The sequence below is a fragment of the Thamnophis sirtalis genome, unplaced genomic scaffold, assembly GCF_051295495.1.
Source record: "Thamnophis sirtalis isolate CommonGarterSnake01/CBP01778 unplaced genomic scaffold, rThaSir2_p1.2 scaffold_2, whole genome shotgun sequence".
Lineage (NCBI taxonomy): Eukaryota > Metazoa > Chordata > Lepidosauria > Squamata > Natricidae > Thamnophis > Thamnophis sirtalis.
The window spans coordinates 59,296,749-59,316,981 of NW_028261382.1; the positions used below are offsets into that span (position 1 = coordinate 59,296,749).

A 20,233-nucleotide genomic window follows, 5' to 3' on the forward strand; every position below is an offset into this window, starting at 1 on the left:
CTAGGCAGGGGGTTGGACTAGAAGACCTCCAAGGTCCCTTCCAACTCTGCTATTGTATTGTATAAACTGTTTGCTGCTTCATATCCATAGGAGGACTAGAAGGAGAACGATTAGGGCGACATGACAGCAGTCTTCCAATATCTTGGGGGCTACTAGGAGGAAGAAGGAGTCAGCCTATTCTTCAAAGCACCTGAAAGCAGAACAAAAAGCAACGGATGGAAACTAATCTGGGAGCTAAGCGTCAATGTTCGCTGTTAACAGCGTTGCTAAAAATAAAAAAAGCACTGCACACCAGAACACCTAAACATAAGGACAGTTTTTCCCCCATTGCCATCACTCTGCTTAACAACTAATTTCCACAACACTGTCAAATAATTTACTTAGACTGTATTACTATTATTCTTCTCTTCCTTACTAGTATCTATCTCTTTCCATTTATGACTGTAACCATGTTCCTTCTATCTTTCAATTTCTATTGTTTTTATTTGCTTCCTAATACGATTTGATAGCCTATTAGTAAGCTATGACTATCCCTAAGTGGTGTATCTTTTTATTCTTGATGAATGTATTTTATTCTCCTTATCTACACTAAGATTATACGCACAAAGATGAATTCCTTCTGTGTCCAATCCAGTGATGGGTTCCGGATCCCATTGTAATGGGGCCCAGCATGCATCACATGAACGGACACAGCGCGCGAGCCCGTGCATGCATACGTACCTCTTGTGACGCCTCCGCGAGGCTCCAGCTGCTCGGCGGAGCATCGCAGGAGGCGCCATGTGCTCCGTGCGTGGAAACCCCAAAGAGTTCAAATATAGGTAAGGCGCTCGGGCAGGTCAGCGAGCCCTCCACAGCACCGTACCGGAACAATACCCGGTCCTCTGGGTAGGCACCGGTACGCCCTTACCAAGGCATACCGCCTGCAACTGGTCCAATCACACTTGGCGAATAAAGAATTCTATTCTATTCTATTCTTATTCTATTCTATTCTATTTTATATTCTATTCCATTCTATTCTTATTCATTCTATTCCATTCTATATTCTATTCTATTCCATATTCTATTCTATTCCATATTCTATTCTATTCTATTCTATTCTATGTTCTATATTCTATTCTTATTCATTCTATTCTATATTCTATTCTATTCTATTCTATTCTTATTCATTCTATTCTATTTTATATTCTATTCTATTCTTATTCATTCTATTCTATTTTATATTCTATTCTATTCTATTCTTATTCATTCTATTCTATTCTATATTCTATTCTATATTCTATTCTATTCTATTCTATATTCTATTCTATTCTATTCTATTCTATTCTATTCTATTCTATTCTATTCTATATTCTATTCTATTCTTATTCATTCTATTCTATTTTATATTCTATTCTATTCTTATTCATTCTATTCCATTCTATATTCTATTCTATTCTATATTCTATTCTATATTCTATTCTTATTCATTCTATTCTATTCTAATTCATTCTATTCTATATTCTATTCTATTCTATATTCTATTCTATTCTATATTCTATTCTTATTCATTCTATTTTATTATTCATTCTATTCTTATTCATTCTATTCTATTTTATATTCTATTCTATTCTTATTCATTCTATTCCATTCTATATTCTATTCTATTCTATATTCTATTCTATATTCTATTCTTATTCATTCTATTCTATTCTAATTCATTCTATTCTATATTCTATTCTATTCTATATTCTATTCTATTCTATTCTATTCTATATTCTATTCTTATTCATTCTATTTTATTATTCATTCTATTCTTATTCATTCTATTATATTCTATATTCTGTTCTATTCTTATTCATTGCATTCCAATTTATATTATATTATATTCTTATTCATTCTATCTACTTTATTCTATTCTTATTCATTCTATTCTATTCTATACGCTGTTCTATTCTTATTCATTCTATTCTATTGCTATTGCTATTATATTAAACTCTACTCTACTCTACTCTACTCTACTCTACTCTACTCTACTCTACTCTACTCTACTCTACTCTTCTATGTTCCAACCCCACATCAGTTGATTAAATCCAAATCCCAAATGAGATGCAGTCATCTTCATTGTCTGATCCATGGACTAGTCTCTATGCTTGTTGTGATGCTTCAGTCCCTCCTAACACAACAAAGCATTCCATAATTGTTCTTCAGTGATCAAGACATCAAAAATATATGTCTCACTAGAGAGAGCGAGAAGCAGCCAGAATGACAAGCAGCCAACCAAATTAGGGGGAGAAGCATTCAACCTCAATATCTCAGGAGCCATTCAAGTAGCATCTCATTAACATGAAGGAGGAGTTTTACTTCTCCACCAAAAAAAGCAAGACGGATATAAAAGACAAGGACACACAATGTCCTCTCCATAGTGGATCTATTTACTGTTCTTCTGGGCCACCAAACTTTCCTCAATATGGCCTGGGCTCTTTTCCTTAGTCTCTTGGTAGTGTGGGGCAAAGGTGAGATCATGTTGCGTGGAATTTCTCCCCAAGGACCACCACTCATGATCAGAAAGCGTGTGAAACTTTTCTCTTGTTTTCTTCTAGGAGCAACTTCGCAAAGTCTGGTGTCTCAACCTCCGTCAGCCTCAGTGTCCCCAGGAAACACGGTGAAACTCGCCTGCACCTTGGGCAGTAGCATCAGTATTGGAAGCTACAGGATATACTGGTACCAGCAGAAGCCTCCGAGCTCTCCGCGTTTTCTCTTGCACTACCACACGGATTCTGACACAGGGCATGGTTCTGGAGTTCCTTCTAGATTCTCTGGTTCCAAAGAAACCTCCACCAATAGTGGTTATTTAACCATTTCTGGAGTTCTGGCTGAAGACGAGGCTGATTATTACTGTGCTATCTGGCACAACGATAAGTTCCACAGTGATATCTTCTAATGAAGAAGTGAGACAAAAACCTCCCGTCTCTACAACTGGTAGCTTCTAAAAAGCAAAATCTCATCTTGGGTTTTTCTTTCTTCAGCTTCAGAGCTACCTCCAGCAACTAAAAGTTTTTCTGTTCGATTTTCTAATTCAGTTCTAGCCCTTTCTTACATTTTCTCATATTATCAGCTGCCCAGAATCGCTGTTATCAGTGAGATGGCTGGCATAGAAATGTAATGAATAAGTAAAATAACAGAATAATAGAATTGGAGGAGACCTTGGAGGTCTTCTAGTCCAACCCCCTGCTCATGCAGGAGCCCCTATACTTACAACATTGTGGACAAATGGCTATCCAACATCTTCTTAAAAGCCTCCAATGCTGGGGCATTCACAACTTCTGGAGGCAAACTGTTCCACTGATTAATTGTTCTCACGGTTGAGAAATTCCTCCTTAGTTCTAGGTTGGTTCTCTCCTTGATTAGTTTCCACCCATTGCTTCTTGTCTTGTTTTGGAGAATAGGATTGTTAGGAATATAATTCTAACGGTTGGGTTGGCAATATATAAATCATATAGCAATGCTTTACTTGTTTCTTTAAATCATACTGTAAAATGTGATTGGTTGCTGTATTCTTCAATCGGCCATTAGAGGGAGCCAGAATGACTGTTAGCTCTCTATTTGTTAGATGCTGGGCTGATCTGATCTCAGTGTTTTTGGAAGCTGGAAGTGCCATGAGCTGAACTGATTATATGATACTGGACTATGTTATTTGGATTATCCCTTAACTGAAAGACATTGATGACTGACTGTCTTATCCGTGTATGACTTGCACTGTTTGATGGACTCTGATATCTCTATTACCACAAAAATAAAAGCCTATTTAAACTGCAATGTCTCTGTATGCTGGGTTATGTGTTCTCCAACAATACTCTCACAATGCTTCTCTGAACGTACTCGCTCTCCCAACGGGGAGCTTACCTAACAACAACCCAAGGATACGTTGAGTGAATAATGAATGCCCCAACCTTGCTCCCATTCTGGATGCAGCAAACAGGATTCAGATTGGTCAACTTGTAGAACAACACCTGAATAACCACTGCATCCTATCTCCATGGAGACCCCCTGATGCAAGGAAATAAATAAGCATCACCTGCATGAATGATCCCCTATGTTGAGGGTCATGAACCAATCAGAAGTCAGGAAAGAAAGAGGAGGAGCAGAGTATGCAAATGGCTCCTGGGTGGGGGGAAGAGAAGGGCCCTAAATAAAAGGCACTTAGATTTGAGCAGAGGCAGAAGTTACATCAACCCGAGAACTCAAAATGTTGGGTGTGTCACTCATTGTCCTTCTGGGGATCTGGTGCACAGGTGAGTGAAGGACCAGGCAGTACGAGAACCTTCCCAAGTGATGACCCCAAGAACACAAACTTAGACCATTATTCTTTCCCCAGGATCCAGTTCTCAGCCTACAGTGATTCAGGAATCCTCCATGTCACCTTCCCAAGGACAGACGGTCAAACTCTCTTGTTCCCTGAGCAGTGGACAAGTAACAACTTATCACCAATCATGGTATCGACAGAAAGAAGGAGGTCCTCCCACATTCCTTTATTATTACTACAGCAGTGCAACTGCCGGCTCTGGTGATCTCAGCCGCTTCTCTGCCTCCAAAGAAAGCAGCCAAAATAAATGGTATTTGACCATCCGGGATGTCCAGCCAGGAGACGAGGCTGATTATTACTGTGCTGTGTGGTATGGTGCTAGTACTGCATTCCACAGTGATACAAGCCTATGAGGAACTGAGACAAAAACCTCTACTACAAGGAGGAGGAGCAGTCGCAGAGTCATAAGGCTGTGAGAGAAACCCTAAAGGAAGTTCTAAAATATGTTTTAACAGTCATTAACAAGTTATCCTAATCTGTTTTGTTCATCACAATTCTACAATGAGATTTGGATTACATGTTGATTCGTTCTTAAAAAAGGATAAAAAACAAAAGTGATTCTAATCTGTTTTGCTCATCACAACTCTACAATGAAATTCATTCCAATCTGTCGATTCTCAAACAATCAGATATATCTTCTGTCTGTCCATCCATTTATCCTGTGTGTGTCTGTGTGTGTGTGTGTGTGTGTGTCCCTCACTCTCTCTGACCCTCTCTCTGTCTCTCTCTCACTTTCTCTCTGTCTCTGTCTCTCTCTCTGTCTGTGTCTGTGTGTCTGTCTCTCTCTCTGTCTATCTGGCTCTTTCCGTATGTGTCTGTCTTGCTCGCTCGCTAGCTCTCTGTCGCTCTCTCACTCTCTCTGACACACACAATCAAATCTGTCCATGCAAACACACACATATCTTCTCTCTGTCCATACATTTATCCTGTGTGTGTGTGTCTGTGTGTGTGTGTGTCCCTCACTCTCTCTGACTCTCTCTCTGTCTTTCTCTCACTTTCTCTCTGACTCTGTCTCTCTGTCTGTCTCTCTCTCTCTCTGTCTCTATCTGTCTCTGCGTGTGTGTCTCTCTCTCGCTCACTCTCTCTCTGGCTCTCTCTCGCTCTCTCACTCTCTCTGATACACACACTCACATCTGCCCATGCAAACACACACACACTCCAATGTGGTGAAAATAAAGCAATGCTTTAGTCAAATCTGATGGCATCTAAACAAAACTCTAAGTCTCTGTGTAAGAGGAGAAAAATTTCTCGTGATTCAAAGCCTGGATGTGACTTGGAAACAACTCCTTCACCCTTGAAAAGAATGATTTCCCAACATCACTGTTAGAAGCAGGAATGGCAACAGCATTTTATCCCACCGTCCCTGTGACTAATAGATGAAATAACAGAAAGGCTGAATATAGCTGACCCTGAATAAATTGAGGAGAGGGAGAACCACTTGCCACTCTCTTCTTACAGGATGGTTTTTTTTTTAGATGCCAAGGAAGAGTTGAGGGTAGTGATTGGCCCAAACCACCCATCTTGCGTCCATGCCAGGTGTAGAAAACAGGATCCAAGCTAATCCTCTCCTAGGACAATAACAAACCAAAATCCTCTACTAACTTTCAGGAGACACCTTCATGCAAGAAAATAAGTAAGCATCGCCTGTACGAAGGGGCCCCTCGATTGGGACACATGAACCAATGAGAAGTCAGGAAAGGAGGAGGAGGAGCAAACCATGCAAATAAGCCCTGGGGGAAAAACAGGGTTGATGTAAGAAGCCCCCCAATAAAAGGTTCTTGCGTTAACACAGGATCTCAATCACCAGAAGCCCAAGAAGGTCTACAACATGTTGGGAGCGTCTCTCATTGTCCTTCTGGGGATCTGGTGCACAGGTGAGTGAAAGACCACCCAGTACAAGAACCTTCCCAAGTAAGGACCCCAAGAACACAAACTTAGACCATTATTCTTTCCCCAGGATGCAGTTCCAATCCTACAGTGATTCAGGAATCCTCCATGTCACCTTCCCCAGGACAGACGGTCAAACTCTCTTGTTCCCTGAGCAGTGGACAAGTAACAAATTATTACCAATCCTGGTACCGACAGAAAGAAGGAGGTCCTCCCACATTCCTTTATCGTTACTACAGCAGTGCAACTGCCGGCTCTGGTGATCTCAGCCGCTTCTCTGCCTCCAAGGAAAGCAGCCAAAATAAATGGTATTTGACCATCAGGGATGTCCAGCCAGGAGACGAGGCTGATTATTACTGTGGTGTGTGGTATGGTGCTAGTACTGCGTTCCACAGTGATACAAGCCTATGAGGAACTGAGACAAAAACCTCCAAATCAAGAAGAAGAAGAGCCAAAGGTGATGGTAAATCTACTCCCTTGAAACAAGGCAGTGTAAGACTCATGGGTTTTGCTGTCCTTAGAGAATGGCTTGGTGTTTTCCTGTGGTTTCAGCTTCAAACGTTCAGCTTCAAAAAAGCTCAGCTTCAAAAGTTATGTGGTTTCACTGTAGTTATAGTTCACTTAGGAAAATCCCATGTATCTCTGGGGAGTTCATAATTTCACACTGCTGTGATCCTGTTGTTTTCTGTTCCTTTCATTGAAGAAAGAAAGAAAGAAAGAAAGAAAGAAAGAAAGAAAGAAAGAAAGAAAGAAAGAAAGAAAGAAAGAAGGAAGGAAGGAAGGAAGGAAGGAAGGAAGGAAGGAAGGAAGGAAGGAAGGAAGGAAGGAAAGAAAGAAAGCAGGGAGGGAGGGAGGTAGGAAGGAAGGAAGGAAGGAAGGAAGGAAGGAAGGAAGGAAGGAAGGAAGGAAGGAAGGAAGGAACGTCTGTCCTGCAATGCCAGCTTTCAAATTATTTAATATTTTAATTTCAATATGTAGAGGAAGTTGTTTCATAGGTAGATAGGTTGATAGGTTGATAAATGAGGGAAGATGAGAGTGAAACACAGAGACAGAGAGAGATGATGATGATGATGATGATGATGATGATGCTGAAGAAGAAGAAGAAGAGGAGGAGGAGGAGGAGGAGGAGGAGGATGGATGGATGGATGGATGGATGGATGCATGGATGCATGGATGGATGGATGCATGGATGGATGCATGGATGGATGCATGGATGGATGCATGGATGGATGCATGGATGGATGCATGGATGGATGGATGGATGGATTCCTTGAAGAATTTGGTCAGCCTACTCAATTTTCTGCAATTCAAAAATGAGAAAAATCAGACCTTTTTTATTATCGAATACTGTCCAGTTTATCAAAATCATTTTATAGCAGACACCTGCACAGGCTCCCAAGAAATCCATCCTTTGCCTACAAATATCTTTGTACCATACTATACAATTCGATAGTAATATCCTTTATTTGAGGGACGTGGTGACTCAGTGGCTAAGATGCTGAGCTTGTCAATCAGAAAGATTTGGTGGGAAGGTAACAGCATTCCGTACACCTTCAGCATTTGGTTATGCCGGCCACATGACCACGGAAAAGTCTTCGGACAACGCTGGCTCTCCAAATTTGAAATGGAGATGTGCACTGCCCCCTAGAGTTGGGAACAACTAGCACATATGTGCGAGGGGTTACCTTTATCCTTTTTTTTTTTTTAAATTGTATTGATAAGGTGGTCAGATTAGCTATATATTCACAAATGTTCATTTCATGATTTCCACTTTGGACTATATATAGTCACAGATGTTTATTTGATGGGTTTTTTCCTTTAAAAAGATTTTTTTCTGTTTGTCTTCTGCTAAGCCAAAGGTGTTTATTCCCCAGGGACTATTTTTAGTATCTGGGTAGCAGAAGACTTTTTCACTTCCCTTTTTCTTCCCAAGTGGCTTGGGAGCATTAGAAATAGCCTTCACGTCTGAGCTCCACTAGCAGCTGTGAGCCTTAAAAAAAAAATCCTTGCCATTTGTAATCCTCTGTTTTATTTGGGGGAAGACCAAAGATGAAAACTGTCCTTGGCATCTCTTTGGTTCTGCTGCCATCTTCAGGATTTTTCCAGCGCAGGAAAAAAATTGAGATGAGCATGTAATACTATTCAGAACCATCAGATGGAGATGTGAACCAAGCTTTCAAGAAACTGCATTCAGTTTTGGTCGATGTCAAAAAGATGTTGAGACTCTAGAAAGAGTGCAGAGAAGAGCAACAAAGATGATTAGGGGACTGGAGACTAAAACATATGAAGATCAATTGCATTACCTAGGTATGTCTAGTTTAATGAAAAGAAGGACTAGGGGAAACATGATAGCAGTGTTCGAATATCTCAGGGGCTGCCACAAAGAAGAGGGAGTCAAGCTATTCTCCAAAGCACCTGAGGGCAGGACAAGAAGCAATGGGTGGAAACTAATCAAGGAGAGAAGCAACTTAGAACTGAGGAGAAATTTCCTGACAGTGAGAACAATTAATCAGTGGAACAAAAGTCCAGAAGTTGTGAATGCCCCAACCCTGGAAGTCTTTAAGAAGATGTTGGATAGCCATTTGTCTGGAATGGTATAGGGTTTCCTGCCTAGGCAGGGGGTTGGACTAGAAGACCTCCAAAGTCCCTTCCAACTCTGCTATTGTATTGTATAAACTGTTTGCTGCTTCATATCCATAGGAGGACTAGAAGGAGAACGATTAGGGCGACATGACAGCAGTCTTCCAATATCTTGCGGGCTACTTCGAGGAAGAAGGAGTCAGCCTATTCTTCAAAGCACCTGAAAGCAGAACAAAAAGCAACGGATGGAAACTAAGCTGGGAGCTAAGCGTCAATGTTCGCTGTTAACAGCGTTGCTAAAAATAAAAAAAGCACTGCACACCAGAACACCTAGACATAAGGACAGTTTTTCCCCCATTGCCATCACTCTGCTTAACAACTAATTTCCACAACACTGTCAAATAATTTACTAAGACTGTATTACTTTTATTCTTCTCTTCCTTACTAGTATTTATCTCTTTCCATTTATGACTATAACCAAGTTCTCTTTCAATTTCTATTGTTTTTATTTGTTTCCTAATACGATGTGATAGCCTATTAGTGAGCTATGACTATCCCTAAGTGGTGTATCTTTTTATTCTTGATGAATGTATTTTATTCTCCTTATCTACACTGAGACTAAACGCACAAAGACGAATTCCTTCTGTGTCCAATCCAGTGGTGGGTTCCAGATCCCATTGTAATGGGGGCCAGCATGCATCACATGAACAGGCACAGTGCGCAAGCACGTCCATGCATACTTACATCTTGCGACGCCTCCGCGAGGCTCCAGCTGCTCAGCAGAGCATCGCACAGGCACCGTGTGTTCCGTGCCCGTGTGTGGAAGCGCCAAAAGGTTCAAATATAGGTAAGGAGCTCGGGCAGGTGGGCGGGCCCTTCGGAGCACCGTACCGGAAGAGCACCCGGTGCTCCGGTTAGGCACCGGTACACCTGTACCAGGGCATATCACCTGCAACTGGTCCAATCACATTTGGCCAATAAAGAATTATATTCTATTCTATTCTTATTCAATCGATTCTATTCTATTCTTATTCATTCTATTCTATTCTTATTCATTCTATTCTATTCTATATTCTATTCTTATTCATTCTATTCTATTCTATATTCTATTCTATTCTATATTCTATTCTTATTCATTCTATTCTATTCTATATTCTATTCTATTCTTCATTCTATCCTATTCTTATTCATTCTATTCTATATTCTATTCTATTCTTATTCATTCTATTCTATATTCTATTCTATTCTATTCTATCTTGCTGTGCCGGCAGGCCTGGGGTTGATGAGTTCCCCTCCCCTCTCGACTTGTATGGCTGTATGACTCTTGTGTATTTTAATTACGTGTATTGTGCTTGTATCCCCTTTTCCCCTTTTGAGTTTTTTGCCGCACTGAGTCCCTCCCGGAGAAGGGCGGCATACAAATAAACTAAATCTTAATCTTAATCTTAATCTATTCTATTCTTATTCATTCTATTCTACTCTATTCTATTCTTATTCATTCTATTCTGTTCTACTCTATTCTATTCTTATTCATTCTATTCTATTCTATATTCTATTCTTATTCATTCTATTCTATATTTTATTCTATATTCTATTCTATATTCTATTCTATATTCTATTCTATATTATATTCTATATTATATTCTATATTATGTTCTATATTCTATTCTATTCTATTCTACTCTATTCTATATTCTATTCTATCCTTATTCATTCTATTCTATTCTATTCTACTCTACTCTACTCTACTCTACTCTACTCTACTCTACTCTATTATTCTATGTTCCAACCCCACATCAGTTGACTAAATCCAAATCCCAAATGAGATGCAATCATCTTCATTGTCTGATCCATGGACTAATCTCTATGCTTGTTGTGATGCTTCAGTCCCTTCTAACATAACAAAACAATTGTTCTTCAGTGATCAAGACATCAAAAATATATGTCTCACCAGAGAGAGAGGAGCAGCCAGAATGACAAGCAGCCAACCAAATTAAGTGGAGAAGCATTCAACCTCAATATCTCAGGAGCCATTCAAGTAGCATCTCATTAACATGAAGGAGGAGTTTTACTTCTCCAACAAAACAAGCAAGATGGATATAAAAGACAAGGACACACAATATCCTCTCCATGGTGGATCTATTTACTGTTCTTCTGGGTCACCAAACTTCATCAATATGTCCTGGGCTCTTTTCCTTAGTCTCTTGGTAGTGTGGGGCGAAGGTGAGATAATGTTATGTGGAATTTCTCCCCAAGGACCACAACTCATGATCGGAAAGCGTGTGAAACTTTTCTCTTGTTTTCTTCTAGGAGCAGCTTCGCAAAGTCTGGTGTCTCAACCTCCGTCAGCCTCAGTGTCCCCAGGAAACACGGTGAAACTCGCCTGCACCTTGGACAGTAGCATCAGTATTGGAAGCTACAGGATACGTTGGTTCCAGCAGAAGCTTCCGAGCTCTCCACGTTTTCTCTTGCACTTCTACACAGATTCTGACAAGGGACAAGGTTCTGGAGTTCCTTCTAGATTCTCTGGTTCCAAAGAAACCTCCACCAATGCTGGTTATTTAACCATTTCTGGAGTTCTGGCTGAAGACGAGGCTGATTATTACTGTGCTATAGGGCACAACAATATGTTCCACAGTGGTATCGTCTAATGAAGAAGTGAGACAAAAACTCTCCTTCCCTTTTATAAATAACTACCATATTTTTTAGAGTATAAGACACACCAAGATTTTGAAGAGGCAATTCTTTTTTTAAAAAGTTTTTGGGCTCTGCAGAACTCACCAAAATGGCCAGTTTTTCATGAAAATGGGCTTGTGTTTTTCCAAAAAAGGCCATGCATAGCTTTTAGGAGGCTTGTAGAGTGCTCCAGGGGCTGGGGGGGAGGGCAAAGATGAGCCAAAAACAACCAGTTTTTGCTCATTCCTGCCCTCCCCAGCCCCCAGCAGCACTCTGGAAGCCTCCTAAAGGCGATGCATGGTCATTTTTGCAAAGGGGGCGGGGTTTCAGGAGGCAAAAAATGCTGTATTCAGTGTATAAGACGCACCCAGATTTTCACCATCTTTTTTGAGGGAAAAAGATGCGTCTTATACTCCGAAAAATATGGTATGTATCTTGTTTTCCCATACCACAAAAATACATGCCAACCTAGTTGCACATCATGTCCCTCCGATGTCAATAATCATGTTTTCCTCCACATAATCCAGTCTTTCATCGATGACAGTGCCGCTGGTTGATAATATATTTCCCAGTTTGGGAGTCCGAACCCTCCTCTAATTCTTCTAATGCTGTAGCATTCTTATGTTAATTCTTGTTTTCCCCCATGCCATATAAATTTTGCTATTATTTTATTAAGAGTTTGAAAATATTTTTTCTCTACCTTTATCGGCATCGTTTGGAATAAAAACAGCAATCTTGGTAATATATTCATCTTAATTGTGGCTATTTTACCCTTTAAGGATAATTGTAGATTTTTCCATTTCTCCCAGTCTAATTCAATTTGTCTCCTTCCCATTTTTATGGCCTGTTGCTTCTGAGTGACCCACTGAAGCCCATTCAAGATCTTCTCCCTCTGAACCAGGGTTGGGATTCAACTGGTTTGGACCAGTTCGGGCAAACCGGATGTTAATTTTAATCTGGTTCGCTGAACCAGTAGTTACAAGGACCGGATGACCCTTCCCACCCCACTCCACCCCTCCCAGGAGTCTCCACGCAGCCCATTCATCATGCCAGGTAAGCGCAAGGCCCACGCGGAGGCTCCAGGAGAGCGAAAAATGGTCCTACTGGAAATACCAGAAGTCCAGAAACTGGTCTGTTTCCAGCCTTCAGAGCCCGGGTGAGGCCATTTTTGCCCTCCCAGTGGCTCAGGAAATACCTCCAGAGCCTCAGGAGGGCAAAAACATCCCTCACCCTGGCAGCTCTCCAAGCCAGATAAGATCTGTGACTGTCAATCCTCCCTTGAAAGACTTTGCTGGATGGGAATGAGCAGAATTCACAGTCTCTTGCACTTCCACACAGATTCTGACAAGGGACAAGGTTCTGAGTTCCTTCTAGATTCTCTGGTTTAAAGAAACTTCCACCAATACTGGTTATTTAACCATTTCTGGAGTTCTGGCTGAAGACGAGGCTGATTATTACTGCGCTAAAGGGCACAACGATAAGTTCCACAGTGTTACCTTCTAATGAAGAAGTGAAACAAAAACCATGCCTCCCATCTCTATAGCTGGTAGCTTCTAAAAAGCAAAATCTCACCTTGGGTTTTTTTTTTCTTCAGCTTCAGAGCTACCTCCAACAACTAAACGTTTTTCTGTTCGATTTTCTAATTCAGTTCTGGCCCTTTCATACAATTTCTCATATTATCACCTGCCCAGAATCGCTGTTATCAGTGAGACGGCTGGCATAGAAATGTAATGAATAAGTAAAATAACAAGATAATAGAATTGGAGGAGACCTTGGAGGTCTTCTAGTCCAACCCCCTGCTCATGCAGGAGCCCCTATATGTACAGCATTGTGGACAAATGGCTATCCAACATTTTCTTAAAAGCCTCCAGTGTTGGGGCATTCACAACCTCTGGAGGCAAACTGTTCCACTGATTAATTGTTCTCACGGTTAGGAAATTCCTCCTTAGTTCTAGGTTGGTTCTCTCCTTGATTAGTTTCCACCCATTGCTTCTTGTCTTCTTTTGGAGAATAGGATTGTTAGGAATATAATTCTAACGGTTGGGTTGGCAATATATAAATCATATAGCAATGCTAGACTTGTTTCTTTAAATCATAATGTAAAATGTGATTGGTTGCTGTATTCCTCAATCGGCCATTAGAGGGAGCCAGAATGACTGTTAGCTCTCTATTTGTTAGATGCTGGACTGATCTGATCTGAGTGTTTTTGGAAGCTAGAAGTGCCGTGAGCTGAACTGATTATATGATACTGGACTATGTTATTTGGATTATCCCTTAACTGAAAGACGTTGATGACTGACTGTCTTATCCGTGTATGACTTGGACTGTTTGATGGACTCTGATACCTCTATTTCCACAAAAGTAAAAGCCTATTTAAACTGCAGTGTCTCTGTATGCTGGTTTATGTGTTCTCCAACAATACTCTCACAAGGCTTCTCTGAATGTACTCGCTCCCCCAATGGGGAGCTTACCTAACAACATCCCAAGGATACGTTGAGTGAATAATGAATGCCCCAACCTTACTTCCATTCTGGATGCAGCAAACAGGATTCAGATTGGTCAACTTATAGAACAACACCTGAATAACCACTGCATCCTATCTCCATGGAGACCACCTGATGCAAGGAAATAAATAAGCATCACCTGCATGAATGGTCCCCTATGTTGAGGGTCATGAACCAATCAGAAGTCAGGAAAGCAAGAGGAGGAGCAAAGTATGCAAATGGCTCCTGGGTGGGGGGAAGAGAAGTCCCCAATAAAAGGCAATTAGATTTCACCAGAGGGAGAATTTACATCAACCCGAGAACTCAAAATGTTGGGAGTGTCACTCGTTGTCCTTCTGGGGATTTGGTGCACAGGTGAGTGAAGGACCAGGCAGTAAGAAAACCTTCCCAAGTGATGACCCCAAGAACACAAACTTAGACCATTATTCTTTCCCCAGGATCCAGTTCTCAGCCTACAGTGATTCAGGAATCCTCCATGTCACCTTCCCAAGGACAGACGGTCAAACTCTCTTGTTCCCTGAGCAGTGGACAAGTAACAACTTATCACCAATCATGGTATCGACAGAAAGAAGGAGGTCCTCCCACATTCCTTTATTTTTACTACAGCAGTGCAACTGCCGGCTCTGGTGATCTCAGCCGCTTCTCTGCCTCCAAGGAAAGCAGCCAAAATAAATGGTATTTGACCATCAGGGACGTCCAGCCAGGAGACGAGGCTGATTATTACTGTGCTGTGTGGTATGGTGCTAGTAGTGTGTTCCACAGTGATACAAGCCTATGAGGAACTGAGACAAAAACCTCTACTACAAGGAGGAGCAGTTGCAGAGTCATAAGGCTGTGAGAAAAACCCTAAAGGAAGTTCTAAAATATGTTTAAACAGTCATTAACAAGTTATCCTAATCTGCTTTGCTCATCACAATTCTACAATGAGATTTGGATTGCACAAGACACGTTGATTCGTTCTTAAAAAAGGATAAAAACAAAAGTGATTCTAATCTGTTTTGCTCATCACAACTCTACAATGAAATTCATTCCAATCTGTGGATTCTCAAATAATCATATATATCTTCTGTCTGTCCATCGATTTATCGTGTGTGTGTGTGTGTGTGTGTAACTCTCTGACTCTCTCTCTCTGTCTCTTTCTCACTTTCTCACTTTCTCCCTGTCTCTGCCTCTCTGTCTGTCTCTCTGTGTGTGTGTCTGTCTGTCTGTCTGTCTGTCTCTCTCTCTCTCTCTCTCTGTCTATCTGTCTATTTCTGTATGTGTCTCTCTCTTTTGCTCACTCACTCACTGACTCTCTCTTGCTCTCTCACTCTCTCTGACACACACACTCACAGCTGCCCATGCAAACACACAAACACTCCAATGTGGTGAAGATAAAGTAATGCTATAGTCAAATCTGATGGCGTCTAAACAAAACCGATTCTCTAAGTCTCTGTGTAAGAGGGGCAAAGGTTTCTCGTGATTCAAAGGCTGGATGTGACTTGGAGCAACTCCTTAGCCCTTGAAAACAATGATTTCTGGGAAGAAGGCGGGGCTTAGCAGTGAGAAGACGGAGTTTCAGGCTATTCCTGAAATTCCCCTCTTCTGAAGGAAATTGGACGGTCCGTTTCGGACCCAAGCTGTCCCGGAGAGACAGTGAAAGGTTGGAGGAGATCCAGTGACCACAGAGACGTTCGCAAAGTCTCTGGGGGGCTTGGAATTTAACCTCCTTTGCCAGTTCCTTCTGGATTAGCTGTAAGCTAACCGAAACTGCAGGTTGCCCCTAAGAATGGTGTGAGTGTTTTCAACTGGTAAGCTGATTTATTACTCAAAGAGATACGGTCCGCATAAAAATTTAAGCTAATTGAAACCAAAGAACAGAAGAATCTAGTGACGAATTGGTTTTTTTTTATGGGTTTATGGTCGGTGGTTACCCTATTTCTTAAATGTTTTAAATGCTACGTACATGGGTAAAGGAAAGATTACTCCAACATCTCCTCTGACTTTCTTTAAGTGGGCTGTAAACCAATTTACTATAATTTGGCTCCTTACAATTTGACACTTTTATTGCTTGGCTTTGTTGGTCTAAGATCAGATAAGATTGCACAGCTCCCAGCTTGTTTTTACTTGCAAAGACCTTAAAGCCTCTAAAGGAAGAAATATTTGCTGCGTCATAAACATGGCATCTATACAAGCTTCAAATGATTCATTTCAAATGATTTTCTCCATGTTTCAAAAGTTGTCTGACACATATGATAGATTTGAAAAAAAGCTGGATTATTTATTGTTTTTAACATCAAAATATGAAGAAAAAAGTGAGAATGTTGAATGTTTGAATGTTCCTGAAATACAAACGAAGATTGTCAGAAATGAACTTTCTCAATTTGCTGTCACTCGGGGCATCTGGTTTAAAGATTCTCAAGTTGCTGACACGCCGGGCATCTGGTTTACTTCGGAGGGAGAAAGAGATGCAATGTTTGAAAGGGGGGCAGCCATACAGAAGATTTATTTCAAAAGACAGAGTGCAGGAGGAATGAGAAGCATTAAAGAATTTATACTTTATGAAACATCATTTGCAGAATTTCCGATACCACCACTGAGAATTAAAGACAAGCTGAAAAGTGCAACAAGCATAGGACAACGATATTATATCAGAGGCATCTTAAGCAAAAAGGTGCGAAAATATTCTTGTTTGGACTTGCTTATAAAGACGTTTGGTGAACTTGTTCCACAAATGGCAATAGGATTAAGGAGGTTTTGTTATTGGAGAGACACAGGTTGATAGATGGAAGAATACAATTCAAAATTAGCTAAACCTAATTACTTTTATTTGTAATAGACTTAGCTGAATAATAATTGATATTGATAGTAATGTATATAATGTGGAGTTGATATGATAAATAATAATTGGATATGAGAAGGGAAGGTTGGAAATATTTTTGGACCACATACAAAGGTTATTAATCACAATAATTATCACTATTAAAAAATAAAATAAAACTATGTACAGTTAAATGTTAACTAATATGGGGAAAATGTTACGATATACGATATAATTACATAAAGAAGGGAGAATGATAATAAACTATACTGCATGGAAGATGGAATTTTGGCTATTAAATATTATGGATGTTCAGCTAAAACAGGATATGAGGATTTGATGTTAATAGAGGATTTTACAAACAAATAAATGAAATGCTAGCATGTGGCTATGGATTAAATCTGGTTCTGCTGGCTGCACCTCCTGGGGACTTTATTTGTTTTCCATCGCCCCGGAGTGTGAGCGGACGGACGGAGGAATCGTTGGGACTGTTGGCTGCGTTTCCTGGGGGCTCTGCTCGGCCGCCATTGCCCCGGGGAGAGAACGGACAGACAAGAATACTGCTGAGGGTGAGAGTGCTGGCTGTACTTCCTGGGGGCTTTGCCTGGTTACTATTGCTTTGGAGAGAGAGCAGATGGACAGAACTATTGTTGGGACTGAGAAAGTTGGGCGGCTGGCTTTGCCTGATGCCGTGGCAGTCCCTCCGGATGGCTCTCCTCCTTGTTTGGCTCCGTTTTTGCCCCGCCATTGCCCCCCCCCTCATCCGCTCTTTTTTGGTCAGGTGGCCCATCAAAGGCGATTCCATCTTTGCCTGTCCCCATTGCTGCGAAACGTCCCCCTGTGTCTTCTGCCTGTCACTGGACTACTCTTCATTGTGGCATTTTAACATCTGGCCTTTTCTTGCCACGGCCTTTGGATTTCTAGGCCTGTTGATATACCTCCACCTGGCTTTGACTATTGCCACTACTACTATCTGTTACTACCCTTGGGGCATTGCCCTGGACAGTGCCTGTGCAAGAAAGCCCTTTGCCATCTTGGACTGTTCCGGCCTTGTTGGACCTTCTCAAATTTACAGAAGAAGAGGAGGATATAAGACACTCCTCCATATATCTTACTTGAACTGCAACTGGTCTCCAGCCATTCTAACCATCCTGGGCGCTGAGAGCCAGTTATGTTATCTGATCTTGCACTTTTAATCAACTGCGCAATTTATCTTTGTTTTCCTTCCTTTTCTTTCGTCTTTTCTTCCTTCCTTTTGTACGGGATATGCATGGGATATGTATGGGATGAATGAATGGCCCACTTTTTACTATTTATTATTGTTGTAATTTTGTGTTTTTTAACTGCTACGTGGGGATTGCCTGGGTGAGTGCACGAGTATGTATGATTCGGAGGGCCTGCCGGGAGTGGCGGGGGCGATGGGGGTGGTCGAGGGGACCAGCGACACAGGAGAGGGTCGGGGTATTGCGGTCGTAACAGGGAGAGGCAGATACGGCGGGGACTTTAGGGCAGGCCATTACCGGGGAAGGAGGGTTCGCTACATTGCAGAGATCCCTCCTTCCGGCCCTAGGAGTCCCACTCCAAGACCAGATGGCGTGAGTAGTCAGGACCCTGGTCTCAGGCTGTTGTCGCTAAATGCCAGGTCTGTTGTCCATAAAGCTCCTCTCGTCCGGGACTTAATTTTAGACGAGAGGGCAGACCTGGCATGTATTACTGAGACCTGGCTGGGCCCAGAGGGAGGAGTCCCCCTTGTAGAACTGTGCCCAGAAGGTTTTCAGGTGCTGCATCAGCCTAGAGCCCAGGGAAGGGGTGGAGGTGTGGCCGCTGTTATCCGGGAGTCGTTAGCTCCTCGTAGGGTCCCTGCTCCGGAGATTGTCGGGTGTGAGTCTTTGCTGCTAAAGTTGGACCTCAAGGGTCAAGTGGGTCTGCTGCTAACGTACCTGCCTCCCAACAGCGTTGCAGCAGCCCTCCCCTCGCTCCTCGAGTCGGTAGCCGAGCTGGCAGTTGAGTTCCCTAGGCTGATGGTCCTGGGGGACTTCAATTTGCCGTCGCTCGGTGAAAGCTCTGATGGGGCGCAGGAGTTCATGGCTTCCATGACAGCCATGGGCTTGACCCAAGTAATTCGAGGCCCAACCCATTCAGCGGGACACATGCTTGACCTCGTATTTCTCTCGGAGCAGTGGATTTGTGATCTTGGTCTGAGGGGGAGTGACATCATACCCCTGTCGTGGTCAGACCACTGCCTACTGAGGCTCGACTTCCGGAGGCCAAACCCCCACTGTAGGGAGGAGGAACCGACCAGGTGGTTCCGCCCCAGGCGTCTTATGGAGCCGTCAAGGTTCCAGACAGAGCTTGGGGTTATTCCTGACACTCTCGCCCACAGTCCGGCGGAGACTCTGACTGCTGCGTGGCACTTGGCAGCGTCGGAGGCCCTCGACCGGATTGCGCCACTGCGGCCCCTCCGAGACAGCGGATCCCGGAGACCCCCTTGGTTTACCGAGGAGCTCCGGGAGATGAAGCGCCGGAGGAGATGCCTAGAGCACCGTTGGAGGTCCGATAAGTCCGAATCGAACCGAGCAATGGTAACCACCTGCACCAGGGAATACACCAGGGCACTCAGGGCAGCAAAAAGATCACATATAGCCACCCTGGTCGCATCCGCTGAGTCCCGCCCGGCCGCCCTGTTTAGGGTAACCCGCTCCCTACTGAACAAAAGGGAGGCGGGGGAACCCTTGCAGGGCAGAGCCGAAGAATATGCCCAATTTCTAGCGGACAAAATTGCTCGGTTTCGGTCGGACTTGGACTCCATTCCTGCAGCTCCAGCCGAGGCACTGGGGGACCAAGTAGAACAGCTCTGGGTTGAGTTTCAGGATGTTACCCCCGGGGATGTGGACAAGGCCATGAGAGCTGTAAGTACCTCCACCTGTGCTTTGGATCCGTGTCCCTCATGGCTGGTCAGGGACTGCAGTGAGGTGACACGAGGCTGGATCCAGGCGGTTGTGACCGCCTCCCTTCGGGAGGGGAACTTCCCCGCCGCACTGAAAGCGGCGGTGGTGAGACCCCTCCTGAAGAAACCATCCTTGGATCCGGCTGTCCTTAATAGTTATCGCCCTGTCTCCAACCTTCCCTTTCTGGGAAAGGTTGTCGAGAAGGTGGTGGCCTTTCAGCTCCAACGGTCCTTGGAGGAAGCAAACTACCTAGACCCCTTCCAGTCAGGCTTCAGACCCGGCTACAGCACAGAAACCGCTTTGGTCGCATTGATGGATGATCTCTGGAGAGCCAGAGATGAAGGACACCCCTCCATCCTGGTCCTCCTTGACCTCTCAGCGGCTTTCGATACCGTCGACCATGGTATCCTTCTGCGACGACTGCGGGAGGTGGGAGTGGGAGGCACCGTGTTACGGTGGTTCTCCTCCTACCTCTCGGACAGGTCGCAGTCGGTGT

At 42.8% G+C, this 20,233-nt stretch overlaps 1 protein-coding gene, 1 pseudogene and 1 gene segment (V, D, J or C); all 3 read left to right on the forward strand.

Moving 5' to 3' along the window:
* LOC106552091 (immunoglobulin lambda-1 light chain-like) overlaps positions 1 to 20,233 on the forward strand; it is a 140,351-nt gene that overhangs the window by 57,167 nt on the left and 62,951 nt on the right. The window contains exons 1-2 of one of the 3 annotated variants that reach the window (XM_087705690.1): positions 4,202 to 4,271; positions 4,355 to 4,670. The exons of 1 other annotated variant lie outside the window; for it this stretch is intronic. In XM_087705690.1, coding sequence (XP_087561816.1) covers positions 4,226 to 4,271; positions 4,355 to 4,670 — 362 coding nt within the window. In that variant the 5' untranslated portion in view covers positions 4,202 to 4,225. Of the gene's footprint in view, positions 1 to 4,201; positions 4,272 to 4,354; positions 4,671 to 14,264; positions 14,344 to 14,426; positions 14,743 to 20,233 lie in introns of those variants that run through there. One more of the 3 variants, XM_087705691.1, reaches the window with a different exon arrangement.
* On the forward strand, positions 2,403 to 2,920 carry LOC148048871 (immunoglobulin lambda variable 5-37-like). The segment is given in 2 exon segments: positions 2,403 to 2,492; positions 2,580 to 2,920. Coding segments are annotated over 2 exon segments (387 nt in total).
* On the forward strand, positions 10,946 to 11,460 carry LOC148048872 (immunoglobulin lambda variable 5-37 pseudogene; annotated as a pseudogene). The gene is made up of 2 exons (XR_015695527.1): positions 10,946 to 11,032; positions 11,120 to 11,460. The product of XR_015695527.1 is annotated as an immunoglobulin lambda variable 5-37 pseudogene (transcript).